The sequence below is a fragment of the Stegastes partitus genome, unplaced genomic scaffold, assembly GCF_000690725.1.
Source record: "Stegastes partitus isolate 25-593 unplaced genomic scaffold, Stegastes_partitus-1.0.2 Scaffold1525, whole genome shotgun sequence".
Lineage (NCBI taxonomy): Eukaryota > Metazoa > Chordata > Actinopteri > Pomacentridae > Stegastes > Stegastes partitus.
The window spans coordinates 65,972-80,267 of record NW_007579256.1 but is presented as its reverse complement, the minus strand read 5'-3'; the positions used below and the strand labels follow the sequence as shown (position 1 = coordinate 80,267).

The 14,296-nt window shown below is 45.2% G+C and overlaps 1 protein-coding gene across 2 annotated transcripts in view; it reads left to right on the top strand.

Annotated features, from left to right (window-relative positions):
- Positions 1-14,296, top strand: part of LOC103371090 (semaphorin-3F-like) — a 62,470-nt gene that overhangs the window by 27,249 nt on the left and 20,925 nt on the right. For both annotated transcript variants that reach the window (XM_008300311.1, XM_008300310.1), the window contains exons 3-6: positions 11,348-11,508; positions 11,873-11,935; positions 12,446-12,565; positions 13,909-13,998. In XM_008300311.1, the coding sequence (XP_008298533.1) occupies positions 11,348-11,508; positions 11,873-11,935; positions 12,446-12,565; positions 13,909-13,998 (434 nt within the window). The remainder of the gene's footprint in view (positions 1-11,347; positions 11,509-11,872; positions 11,936-12,445; positions 12,566-13,908; positions 13,999-14,296) is intronic.

Sequence of the window (14,296 nt, the reverse complement as noted above, 5' to 3'; positions counted from 1 at the left end):
TTCCATAGAGGTGCCGAACTTTACATTGCAGTGAAAATTGAGCCCAAAGCGAGTAAAAGAGTGACAGAAGTAAAAACCATCCAGAAACTATTTGGGGTTCAGAGGGTTAACAATTTGTGTGTGTCTGTGTCTCATCCTGTTTTTGGTGAAGTGCAGCACGATTTTAGTAAAACTTCTCTCAGCGTTCTCACTGAGAGTTTTTCCAGCTTTTAACACAGAGTGTAGAATGAGAGCGATCCATCTTCATAGCATTAAGGCTGTTCTGGTCTCCTGGCCAGGTGCACACGCCCTCTGGACTCAGACGGCAGAACTAAGAACTGGTAAAGTGTGTCTCTGCCTCTGAGTGTGTCCAGTATGTGAGGATTATAGTCTGACATGAAGCTGAGACATACCAGGTTAAGATAAGGGAGGCTAAAGGTAACAGGGCTCTTCTAGGCCACGGTTTTATGTTGAGTCTTTGTGGCTGCTGTTCCTCAAAGTTCTTCTGCTAATTCTGCAGCGCTCGGTCTTTGTTGTGCTGATATAAATACCTGTGCTCAGCTCCTCAGGCCTCTGTACGAAATCAGCATTAAAATGAATTTACCATGCTAAACGCACTCAGGAAACCAGAAGGTATGCACATAACTGTGGCGAGACAGATACCATATACCAGTGATTCATTGGGTCTCGGGGTGCAGTAATTCATAGTCGTAGTTCATGTGGATCTCCACTGAGCTGGAACTCTGGGCTGGGAAGTGTTAGAGTGATGGCAGAGAGGTTACAACCCTGAGCCCAGTGAGCCATGCTCAACATACACTCTCGCTCTTTTCTTTACCCCTGTTGAACACAGGCTCATTGCGATTCTGGACAGGCTATCCAGTAATGCCACTTTACCCCAGGCAATCCCTGTTTCCTGATTCCACTCAGGCTGAGGAGAGATAACCCTGACCCTGAGCTAATCCCAGATTAAACCAGAACATAAAGCACTGCCACTGGTGCCCAGTGAACTCTGACCTCCTCGTGTCTCCTGGCTCAGGCTGCAGCAACACTGCTGACCAAAGCCAAAGCAGGTTTTATCCGAGTGTCACCCGGAGAAGGTAACGGCATCTGTGCCATTTGAAACGACCTGAAGAGCTCAGGTTGCTTCAGCGAAGGCATTGGCTAGTAACTTTTTAGCCGAGTGTCTTGTGACTGAGAATGCAGCTCAACAGTAGGTATGAAAAGGCTGCCAGAGGATTGCAGGAATTGACATGTGCGGTGGAAACAGGGTGAGACGTGTCACTGTTCAGGTGGAGACTGTTAATAAAACACATGTCCGTTAAAACATAGCCATGTTTTTGCAGATGTGTGCGATTAGATCAAGACTCTCAAGGGAGGATCTTTTTCCCTACTAGTTCTCCACATTTCACATCCTCCTCAGCTGGACCTCTGCTTTAATATGTTTCTAGTAGACTGGGGGAAGGATGTTCCTTTGTTTGGAGAGCGAACGCAGGTCCAGCAGGGCAGGTTATTGACTTAAAATGCTCACAGTGATGCACTTGTAGGTTTTGGTCATAGCGTCTTCGTTGCCCCCTTGTACCAGAGCACATCTGTCTGCTGTTACAAGAGTTTACATGAAAACGGAGACAAGCCTCCTCCCCCTCACCCCCCATCACCCTCTCCGCCTGTCCATCAGCGGGCCGGACTTGGCAGGCAACGGGAGAGGAGCTTAGGTGATGGGAGCCAGAGGCCCTGTGATAAGGCCATCTCTCCGCATGAGAGCTCATCAGAGGTGACAGTGAATACAAATTGGTGCCATTAGCAAAGAGGGGGAGTGGATGCAGGAGGGGTGGGGCGCTACAGTGGCTTCTAATTATAGAGCGGGTAAACCCCCCCAGGTCGGCAGGGGGAGTGGAAGGGCGCGAGGTGCGGTAGTAACGAGGTGGCGACGGCGGTAAAAAGGAAGGTGTCACGCCGACATGAGGCATTGTGGGGCAGCTTCTAGATACCGGTGAGGACAGACGCGCTGGTTAATGATGTGTGATATGGGCGAGCTTTTAGTGCGTATCCATTATGACGGATCGCATTCAACATGTGTCGAGACAAGAGAGGGTCACACCTTTTCCCTAGTGAGGGAGCTCACAGCAACAGAACACAAACAGCATGCCATGAATAGCCAAGTAGATTCTCTTTATTGCGGTTTAATGGTTGGTAAAGCCTGGCAGGGAATCGTGTCAAAGTTGCACACGCTTGCATGAGTGTATATAATACAATAATTTAATGTGGTGTGGAGATTTCTTTGTCCGTAGTCATGTTTACAGGATTCATTTTACAATATTGATGGGTAGCATGTTCAAATATCATGTGACTGACCAACCACATCCTTTATATTCACAAAAACGCACCATAAACCACATGACAAAGCAGAAAACTTCCAAGACTTTTGTCTGCCAAATCAAATAAGAGATTCTATGTCTTGTTTACATCAGTATGTTTTAATGGTCAAACAGTATTGGCACATATTTGGCAATTTTTGTAAGGTACAGTGATTAGTCAGGGGCGTGGAGGTGAAAACTATTCTCTCAAAGCCTTCTTTCTACTGCCAGCACTTGTGTGCACAAGTCAATGCAACACGACAAATGGCTTTGAGGAAAAGTTTACATAAGTTGGCGCAACTTGAATTGTGTTGAACTTCAAAAAATGCTGCCTACTTTCGTATACTGAATTTAAAAATGTGTGTTTTCCTGCAGAATTTAAGGTAAAAGACAGATTGTTGTTGCTGGTAATGAATGAGTTTTGCACTAACTGTAATCTCAACCTTGTTAATTTCACCAAGTTTGACATAAGAACACATCTAAGCTGTAGATGCTTTGTGCATACGGAGCAGGTGTTTGTACAGGCACGCTGTTACGTCTGTGTTTTCTTTCAAAGCAGAAAGCTGCAGAGCCTGCCTCTCCACCGAGCTGCGGACACAAACACACAGAGGATGCGGTGAAGCTCAGAGCACATCACAATAGATTACCATTCCTCTGCGGGTCAGGATCTTTGGCATTACCGCTGGGTCAGATCATATCTCTACATGCCGTGCCCTTGCTTATTTGTTATCTGCTGAATGACGCGTCCTATCTGATGTGACACGGTGGCCGAGCCCGTGACCACTTTTATTATCCTCCGCCCCGCGGAGTGACTAAGCCGAGGCAAGCAGCTGCTGCGTTCTCATGCTGTTATCGTTCCTTTTCATTTAGCAGCACAGCTAACCTCATACCAACTCTCCAGTAATCACACAGGCATTCTTGAACAACTGTGTCACTTGTCTACTGGCTTTGAAGCGTGCGGCTTACACAAACCCAAATAACTCATGTAAATGTTTGACATGAAGACAAGTTGTGTTGAAAGAAGCCGCTGAAGGAGGGTGAAGGAAGGCTCTGTGGGCCCCCGAAAGTCGCTGATTAGAAGTGGCTCCGCTAACAAGATAGCAGTGCAGGTGGCAGTTTCAGGCCTCCAGCGGGCACGCACTTGTCCAAAAGCCAGAAGAGGGGTTCTTTAATCTCCATCCTCATGTTAGTGCGCTCGGTGATTGCCCCTATATTTGGTGCTTCCTTATCGTGTAGATACCGGAAATCGCTGCGAGAAAGTTGTGCTAGATTGAGATAAGAGAAAGAGCACTCTCAGATAGAGGCATCTGGATAAAAGCCAACCCTGCTACTACTGTATAAACTCAGTAATACCTGGATGGAACTTATCTGACACAAATATTGTGAAAGGTACACACATAAAAAGCTGGCGTAGTGTACAATAAGTAACGTACATTTTTTTGTCAAAGCACTTTGTCGGCAGGTGCCAATTAATTTACACTGAACTAGAGGTTTTAATGATTAACCGTTAGTAAATTAATTGCTGTTACCATTAGAAAATGACCTGATAAGGCTAAAGATTGCACATTTGTTGTAGTAACGGATTGCTCCATCAGGTGGTGCCTCTTACTGATTCATGAGATGCTACACTGCAGCTTGTTTTGTGTTTAATGCTGTAGCAACTCGAGGAGGCACTCAGTCGGACAAGACACAATCCACAAATTGTTAAATGAGTAGTTGTGTAATTTTTGTGTCACGTTTCAATAGTGATTGTTGTTGATAGGTGAGGTGGTTTTCAATGTTTGTGTAGCTGAGAGCATTTTGGGGGTTTACCCAGCGACGAGCTACCATGACAGAGACTTCGGTGGTGGTTCATGACTTCCAGAGTGGAAAATAAGCTCAAGTTGACAGAATTCCTGTAGGGTGATGAGTGATTAATGAGGACAAGCCTGTTTTTCTTATCAAGAAGCTGTGGCTAAAATTGGCTTAATGGAAAAACCGCTACTGTACCACATTGACTGAAGCAACTATTGATTGATAATGTGGCCCAATGTTGGTTAAGACAGTTGTTTAAAGTTTGCATCCCTGCATTCAATAGGTAAATATAACTTGGAGTCGATCGCACAAATTAATCTAATTAGCTGTAACTAAGCAGCCATGTTACATGATGTACAGTTAGACCAAAGCATCACTCACAGAAAGCCAAGAATATTCTCCGACAGAGAAGGATCGGCACGTTTGCAGCAGATACGCAAATCTGCTGAAGCAACATTAGAAGGCCACGTTAGAGTAGGATGAAGACAGATTGACACCGTCCTCCCAGATCACACAGCAGCTGTCCGAGTGCTCGCTCTCAAGCCTGATTCTCAGGTCCATCTTCAGCTTACAGGCAGACAAACAAGTTAACAACGGTGCCCAAGAGAATAAATGCACCTTTCTGCAGGTCCACAGGCAGCAGACACTTATGAATATTTCAGTGACTAGGACACACGCAAATTAATGAGAATTGTGTCATGTCGAGTGAGTCTCTTAAACCTGTGGCACTGTCGCCCGTGGCGTCTCCACTCATTACTGCACCTTGTTAAAAGTTGACCGCGTTTTCCAACCAGGCAACCGTGCAATTTTCCCCCCAAAAAAGTCTCGGAGTGTTCTATTATTATTATTTTGTGCAGCTCCACCATTGTGCTTGCAACGAAGCGTGCCTTCTGAGGAGTAATAAGACTGTCTTAACTGGAGTTTTCCTCCCTCTGCATTGACAGCATTCAAAATATTTGGCCAGGATTCCTGACAAGCGCTGCCTTTGATGTGTGAGAGCACGCCACCTCTCCCGCCCCCCTCTTAAACACCCTAATTATCACTCCTGCCACTCCGGCGTGTGTGAACTAACGCACCTCTTTCTGACGGGTTGGAAACTGCCTCAGGACACTGCTCAGGTAGTGCAGCTTGTTTGTGATGTGCCAGCAGCTAACAGGGGGTTTCTGTCACTTTATTACACTACCGCAGAACGTTGAGTCAAACCTTATTCAACGCTGCACTTTATAATTTAGAGCTGTTTCAGGTAAATAGATCATGTTCGAAATTTCCAATGTTTCATGTGAGTCTTGGGCAGAGTTGATGCAACAGATTTCTATTGTCAAACACGTTCGACTGTTGAAAAGCACCGAGGCGTGAACTGAGTGGATCATTGCTACACACTCTCATCCATGTTGCTCATCGCTCCTTTCCTGTTAACAAACCGCAAACTTCAGTCTCTTCCCATTACCTCCCTCATCCTGCTTACCTTCCGTACTTTTCTACAGGGAGCACTGAAGGCTTCAAGTAGCAACATGTTCTACACTGATACTGGCAGTGGCCTGCACTTTTAATTTACCCAATTTGAAACCAGAGAAATATGCAGCGGGGTGGAACACCCGTATCAGTGTCATGTAGCGAGTGTGCACCACGCTGTCAAGTGCCAGGATGTGTATTTACCTCCTCTTAATTCTCTCTCTCTGTCAGTGTTTTGTTTAAACACACGGTCTGAAGTTTTCCATGATTCAATCACTTGCCCGATGCTTCTTATGAATTTGCCAGGAAAGTTATGAGTGGGATGGGCTGTGTACTGTTAAGCCACGCTGGATGCAGTAATCGCTCCTTAATGAGAGGAAGTTCTAATGTTACCGCAGCACACCGCGGGGTAGGACGCATTAACAGCTGAATATGATACGTAAAATCCAGCCTCCTCGTTCCCTGCGTGGTGGGAAATCATTTCATATAAGACAACATTGACCAGTGCGCTTTCTTATTTCTGGAGATGCGATCTTGAGAGTGCGACTCCATGCCAGTGAACTTTTCCTGTCCAAACATATTTCCAGAGTAAACTCGGCCCGCTGGCTATTAATTTAAGATGGAGAGATATGCTATAACATGCAGGCCTGCAGCCCCGGAGATCACCGTCAGCAGCCAACTATTCTCTCAGGAGGAGGAGGAGGGCTGGCTCAGTCTGACAGTGAGGCATGTTTCTCCCCTACGTTTCTATACCTCATTTAACCAGGCGAGCCTATGAAAATACATTTGCACTTGTAATGGTTTAGGCTGCAGTTGGATTTTTCCAGTCCGACACTTGCACAGACCACAGCCTGCTGACCATCTCCACTGCAGCGGCTGACGTGCACCAATCTGTGAACATGCATGTGCGGCATTGACTTGAAAGTGAGTGAAGTACTCAGTCACAGCAACCTTTGTTTAATCTCAGGAAATAAATCTAATGAATGCAATGAAATTATAATAACTAATAAAAAAAAAATCAACCATCTGTGTTGTTTTAGTTCTGGCCCAGCTTCACTGCTACTGGACACACTTCTCTGCTCACCTCCTTTTCCTTGCAAAGACCATATTTGTAGTTAACAGTGGTGCATGTAGGCCGAGAAATAACAGAAGCAACCTTCCAGAATGAGATTGGTCGTGTTGCACTGGTGAAGTAGGTAGCGATGGCATGTGTGAGGATGAAGTGCTTTTTTAAAGGTTAAAGTCTGCAGAGAGTCTCATGAGGATTCACTGGAACATGTACCTACAGGTATGGAAAAGATCATGAAAAGACCTTAAACCCCCCAAAGACTCGTTGCTTCTATCTATAAATATTGAACAATGAGCGTGTTGTGGGCCCGTGAATCTGACTTTGACATTGAATAAGCTGAAGTTGGCTCAAGTTGACTTTAGTTGAAGTCCTTCTGTTCAAGTCAGAGCACCAATACCGCAATGCAAATACGCTGCACGTGCTGCGTTTTAAATCCCGCTTAAGTCAAAGTAAATGCAGTTTATTCTTATGTATCAGACACTTCAGTCAAATGATTCCAAACCCAGAGATCAAGCCTCCCACAAGATAAATACGAGGGAGGATGATTTCATGGGGTTGAAAAGAAGAAAAAATTAAAGTTCCTTACACAAATCTGTTTTTTTTTTCTTTTTCTAGTCTTTAGTCTTAAACATATGAGGTGCTCCAAAGAGCCACGTTATCGAATGGGGTCAGACGGGAATAAAGAACGTTCAGCTGATCACCAAATAATGTAGGGTAGCAGTTATTTGCTTTTGTAGTAGAGTTGAAGTGTAAATTATAACAACATGGTGTACAAGTAAGATAAAACTGTAGCTCAGTAATTTTACTGTATTTATTGGGATTTAAAATTCATCTTTTTTCAGTTATTGGTATCTGTATTTTCGATATCGGCCAATATTAGTGTTTTTTCCCATATATCGGTCCGATTAACAAATGTAGCCGATGTGAATAACCGATGATTGTCTAACATTGACGCCTTCGTCTCTACATTTGGTATTGCTGCTATTTCACAGATGTTTTTACTTAAGTTGTCCTGGACTTTAAATATGTTAAAATATGTTTAAATATGTGTTAATTTTGTTACGTAATAAAGACGACTATGCGGTCTAATTTGGTATGGCCTTCTTTTGAATCATTTTCAGGTTCTCACATTGCTTATTTCTACAAACTTGAATATAGACATTGGTAATTGGCGATAACAGAAATCTTAATATCGGATATAGGTATCAGCCAAAAATTTTTACATTATGCATCACTAATAATAATCTGCACGAGCACTGAAAAAGCCCTGTCAGTCAGCTTCTTACCATATGATAGAGTCTATCACAGCTGGTCTGTTCTGTGGCTCTGCACAACATTCAGCAGGTTTCTCTAAAGCTTTTATTAAACCACAGTGTCTTCAGGACTCCTCCATCTCAGTACTCAAACACCGGCGAAGATCTTTCTTGCGGCTTGTTGAGTTGTGGGAACAGGCAGCGAGCTGTGTCGGCCAACGGCACCTCGAGATGCTGGGAGAGAGGAAAAGATTGTCTGTGCTCAGCAGACTGAGGAGAGTGGACTGGATGGCCACTCACTAGTGGACTGAGAGGTCTGGGCTCACTCCTATGTGATTGCTTAACTTTCTGTGCGCTGCTGCCCTGAAACACACACAAAAAAAAAAAGTGGGAGACATTTTTTAAAAGTGACCACTTCCTATTCGAGTGCAGGTGCGGGAGTGCTACTGTAAAAACATAAGTGAATGAGGAAAGGGAGAGACATTGAGTGTGAGGATCAGGTTCCCTCACCGGCTTACTTTTACCTCTAATAGAGCCATTGCCATTCCACAGGGGGGAAGCGGTGTGTTCCTGAAACAAAGCCCCCGCTGTGTCTGTGTGCAGACCCCCCAGAGTGAACCTAAGCCATACACGCAGTAATGGGCTACTTTAAGAGTTTATCTGGCTCTAATAGACACACTCGTACTCTGCTCCCAGCCTTTAAATCTCAGGGATAAGTCTGTGTGTGGAAAATGCTGTCATGCTCTAATGTGGCTGACAAAGAGCACAGGAGTTCAATCTCTCTGAGCTTTTCCTGTTTGAAATTGTAATCTCCTGCTGCAAATTTGTCGTTGGGTCTGGGAAACTGTGGATTGAGTGTGTCAAATATATCTGAGCATAACCAGTTCAGTACATCAGGGATCATTTTCAAATTCGATTTACTTTTGTTTATGCTTCATAACTTAGATTCAAATTATTCAAGTGGCACAAACATGCTCCTGTCACCTTCTGGGAATTGCAATGCGCTTTAACACGACCCCACTGATTCTTTATTATGTTTTCAATGTGGCCATCAAAAGAGCCTCTCCACTGCGTCGTTCTTGAGCACGACAGTCTCTCTGTGACTGGGTGTTTGCTTGGCACCGGTGTCGGCCCAGGGACCCGCTGGGCAGTCTGACCTCCATAGCAAAGTAGCAGCCGAGCTCAGTCTGCTGCCATTATAAGTCCTCGATCAACATTTCAAACAAGCACAATGCCATGTGGCCCTGCCTGAGGCGAAGGTTGACTTTGGGACTGAGCTGAGAAAGGCTGACAGAATAAGGAATGATGTCTAGTAGCTGGAATGACTTCACACTTTCTGTCCCAGATTTCTTACCCCTTCAAGGTCCCAACGGCTTTATTCTCACAGCAAAAGAAAGCCCAACGGCATGTAGTCTTTGGCATGAGCCCTCTCTGTGAATCCTATGCAGCACTACTGCATCAGAACCGTAGCTAGTCCTGGTTCGCTCTTAATGAACGATTTCTTTGACAACGCCATCATCTAACAGCTCTCTGTGGTGTGGTCTACATTACACATTACAAGTGGATATGGAGGATAAGGTGTGAGGAAAGACATTCCATTAGAGTTCATTATTCATGTTTTAGCTGTGACATGGAGTTCAGACACGCTGCGGAGTACATTTAGACCAGGCTATCTGTGTATTATCAGATGACTGTGAGATTAGATTACACATGTGTTTGTTTCCTAATGTGCAGCTCTCTATAGGGCGTGTTGTTGCTTTGCACTGTTCACATTCCCTCCTCAGCTGACAGATGGTCCCATCCAGCTTCTCTCTGACAACAAACACACACTGAGGAGTCGCTGACAACCTGCGTCAGGAAGGGCTTCGACTGGCCTATCGGAATTTGTGTGTGTGTGTGTGTGTGTGTGTATAATGCATTCTTATCCTATGTGTTTCACTTTATCCGCACACACACACAGACACACAGTCAGTGTACGGGGGACTCATCATTCAACTTAAGACTCAAACACAAATAATCACAGGGTCCGACCACATGTTGCAGCTCCTCTGCGCAGAACCCTGACAGCTGCCAATCACTCTGCTGACCTGTAAACATTCCTTTGGTGGGCACAGTTATTAAATCAAACTATACAAATATAGCAAATCTAATGCTATTAATCTTTGCTTATTGACGTAACCCCGTGTTAAATTTAGATCTGGCTGGAAAGACTGGTAATATCAGATTCCATAGGGAGTCTGTTTAAAAAAGGTCTCTAGATGGTGTTTATTTTAAGGCCCAATGGTGGACATGTTGATGGCTTTGCATGCTTGGGTGTCCAGACCTCTTCCTCAGGAACACCTAACAGCCTCGCAGGAATGTTTCTCAGCAACTTCAAACACACGGGACATGACTACGCATACAGAGCTTTGCAGAAAATACTGCCCCGAAAACATGTTCAAATCTGGAAATGACCTCTATGTTTAAAAGCCTGAGGTGTTGCCTTTAAGGTCTGACACCCCACGTTGACGTGTTTCACTCCTTTAATTATACGCTGGCACACCACTGTTCTGATATGTCACATGTAAACAGTCAAACACGGTTAACTGTATTCGACAGTTTATCCTCTGGTTTCCCTTCACCGCATTTAGGCTGCTAAATCAACACAGGAGAACTCGGGTTAACCTCAAACGTGTGGTTCTCGGTCTCAGCTTTCTGTGGTCTGTTGGTCGTAGAATAAAGCTAAACAGTGAAATGGGACTTTCCTGCTGTTTGAGTGTTTGTCCAACAATATGTAAATGCCACACTCTAATGCCTCTCCCCTATAGATTGCAAAAGGAGTGTGTTTGTCTATGGTGGGGCATGGGGCCTTTGCTGTCTTTGCAGTGGCCTCTCTGCTCTGCCTGTACGTGGTTGCTGAACCAAGAAGAACATATCAAACAAACACTCCAACACAGAGCTGTGGGGAGATTGGGTTACTCTCGACATGTGAGGGCGTGTTGACTGCATTGTGGTACCAAAGGCGCGCACTCCTCTGACCTTTAGAGAGCGGTGTCCAAGCAGGGATGGAGGTGCTCATCGAAATCCTGTATATGTCAGCCTCCTGTGCTCCGTGTGTGGTATGAATCTCTAGTAAACATCACATCTAACTGTCAAACTACTGTATCTGTTTCCTGACTTCCCACTCGAAGTCAGAGACTGCCACTGATGAGAGACTTCCTCCATCTTTTGATCCACTCAGGCAGTATTAAGCCATCAACACAGTGTGACAGACGCTCAGTAGCGGTTGTCTCTAATGTGTGGTGTTAAGTTACAGCAGTGTTGGTGGAAAACCATCAGATAAGTCCGCGCGGGTATGCAGGAGTGGCTTGAGGAATGCGTCAGTTGTGCACGCATGTGTGCGCGTGTGAAAATGTGCACATGTGAGTGCAGCTGCCATTAATGGACGCGTTTCTGTCTCCACACAGAACTGAGATCCACCGGTACTGCTCATCACTTCGCCTACCTCCTCAACACATCCGACTACCGGATCCTTCGTATGGACGAGGACCACGATCGCATGTACGTTGGCAGCAAGGACCACATCCTGTCCCTGGACCTGCATGACATCAACAAGGACCCACATATCGTAAGAACTTTCCCATTCTCCACCTCCCCCTCACCCCGACCCTGAAAATGAGCTGTTACATTGGGACGAAGCAAGCGCCTTTACCTCAGCGCTCACAGCAGCTGCCCCCAGAGCAAAAATGTTCTGTTCTATTGCCCCAGCAGCAGCCATTTTGGTTAGTTCACATCTAGTTTTTGTTGGAGTTCGCTTTTTCTGGTGTCGGTTCATTAAAACACTGTAACTGGGTTATGACAATCCCAACAGGACTAATATTAGCCTGGGTGGATATCCCTCTTGCAATTTTAGCCCAAAAATCCAATAAATGCCAGTGATGTATAACGGGCTGGATTGTAGCTATAAAATGTCCTCTGTTCCCCCCTTGCAGATCCACTGGCCAGTATCCGAACGAAGAAGGATGGAGTGCCTTGTGAGTGGGAAAGACGCCAATGTAAGTACGCGTGCTGACAACGCTCAAAACCACAGCGGGGTTGTTCAGCTGAGGTGATTTCCATCAACTTGATAGCCCAAAAAAGAAAATATATCGTTTTTTAAATGCACTGCATTAAAAGTATACAACTCCCTCCATTGTTCCCACCATTTTTAATGTGGAGAACCTGTTAAAACGGCACTCACCTGTCGGGTCAGTCTTGGCCCAGTAAAACGCTGGTTCCCTCTTGTCTAGCCAAGGAGACAGGAGTGGATTGGAGCACAGAAGCTCGGTCAATCTCACCATCCTCCTGTCTGCCAGGCATGGGTGGGGAGCACAGCACCACTGGCTGATAGTTTGATATGTTGCCCAAGTATATATAGGAGCACAGTATTACTGGCATGTTTTTAAATTAGACTCAGTCAGCGTTCGGTAAATCAGCAGGAGGTGCACCAGTAAAATAAGGTTGTGAATTGCTATTCATTTGGATGTTTATTGCAGTTTAATTTACCTCAGTCTTTGTGTTTCCAGGAGGAATGTGCAAACTTCATCCGTCTGATCGAGCCGTGGAACCGCACTCAGCTGTACGTCTGTGGGACAGGAGCTTACAATCCAGTCTGTACCTTTGTCAACCGTGGCCGCAAACCTCAGGTTAGGATTAAAGACTGGAGGATTGTTGAGGTTAAGAAGGTGACTGTAGCAGACATAAACAGCTTTCTCCATCTACATCATGAATGGCACAGCTTGCCTCTCTTTTCTTTCTCTTACCCAGGTTCTTACTCTCCATCCACCTGACACGAGTGTCATTTTCTTTATGATGATTTTCCTCCATCATTAAGCCTGCCTGTGGTTCCATGTGTCCCCATATGGCAAAGCAGCCACCAGCCTCACCAGCACACAGCTGTTGTCCCCAGTGAGCTGTTAAAGCTACTCTGTTTAGTCTCAACCTTTAATGGGACCTCTTGAATTTCCTAAACTAAGCCAGGCATCACTACCTTGCCATACTCCCCTTTAACACCTCAGTCTTCTTTAAATATCACACTTGTTCCCTAATGATGAACAGGGGACTTCTATAAAAAGCAATAAATAAAAAGTAAATTTCCTATTGGACTCTCCCTTGAGATCACAGAGAACTTGCAACAGCAAGCACGGCTTGAGCATGAGTCCCTTACTGCATACGGTTCCTATGTGACCCTTTACTAACAAAGGGCCTCCATCCAGTCGCTCACCTATCCATCCACCCCGTCATGCATCCACCCAGGCCACCCGCCAGCCTCTACCATGTGAGACGTTGGGTAATTGGAAGTGGGAGCTCCCATTATGGGGTGCAAGTGGAATGTTCCAGTTCTAGTCCATTAATGAGAGGGCTGTTATTTTCTCCGTCACACTGAACAGACAGGTCCGAGTCGTCCCCCCATGAGCAAGTTACTCAGCCGGACTTGGGCAGTTCAACATGATTGCAAAAACATGAAATGACACACGCCATAGACATACACTGACACACATAGGAAAGGTTCTTTTTTTTTCCTCATTATTAATCCAGGCAGATTGCTGTCGTTTGATTACACCATTGCAGGATCTATTCCTAAGATGCCTCGTGCTGAAAATACGAGCCTTGTAGGTTTTGTAAACTGCAATAGCTAAATGTTTTGCTTTGGCAGCAGCTTTTAGGGGTATGTATGTAGCATACTGTGACAGCCTTTATTGACTCAACCACAGGATAGAGAACTATTATTGTTGCCTTTTCCACCATCTGGTCAAATAAAGTTACACACATTCCCTGCACAGTCTTGCACACACACACACACACACACATCTATATATTTTCCTCATGCTCTTGCATTTTATTGACTTGCAATAGTTTTGGTTTGAGGAGTTTCTCATCATGTCCGGGAGTCAGGGCAGGCTCAAGCAATCTGCGACAGGGTCAGGAAGGGCCTTGATCCTTCATCAGTGGCGTAACATCCAGACTGTATTGCTGTTTCCTGTTTTAGACGTCCATGTATCTGCAGATGGCCCAGGCCAGAGGAAGGGCTAGCCGCGCAGCTGAACCCAGCGCGGTGCACGAGACACTTGGACTAAAGGTGCGATGTGGGCCCTGTCTGCACCGCAGCCCTGCATACTGCCTGGGCTCGCGGTCACCAGCAGCATGCTCCTTCTCTTTGTGTCTGAGCACATTTCGTCAACGCCATCTTTAACTCGGTCATCGTTTGTTTATCTCTGTAACATTTGGCATGCATCCTATTCAGTCCATGCACAATCTTAACGTTTTGTGTAATTCGGAAATGCATTTTATTTCATTCTGTTTCTCTCATGTTTCATTCATATTTTCTTTGTGTAAGCCTCATTGTCTGAGCATCCTTTTCTTATTCATCGTTGTCC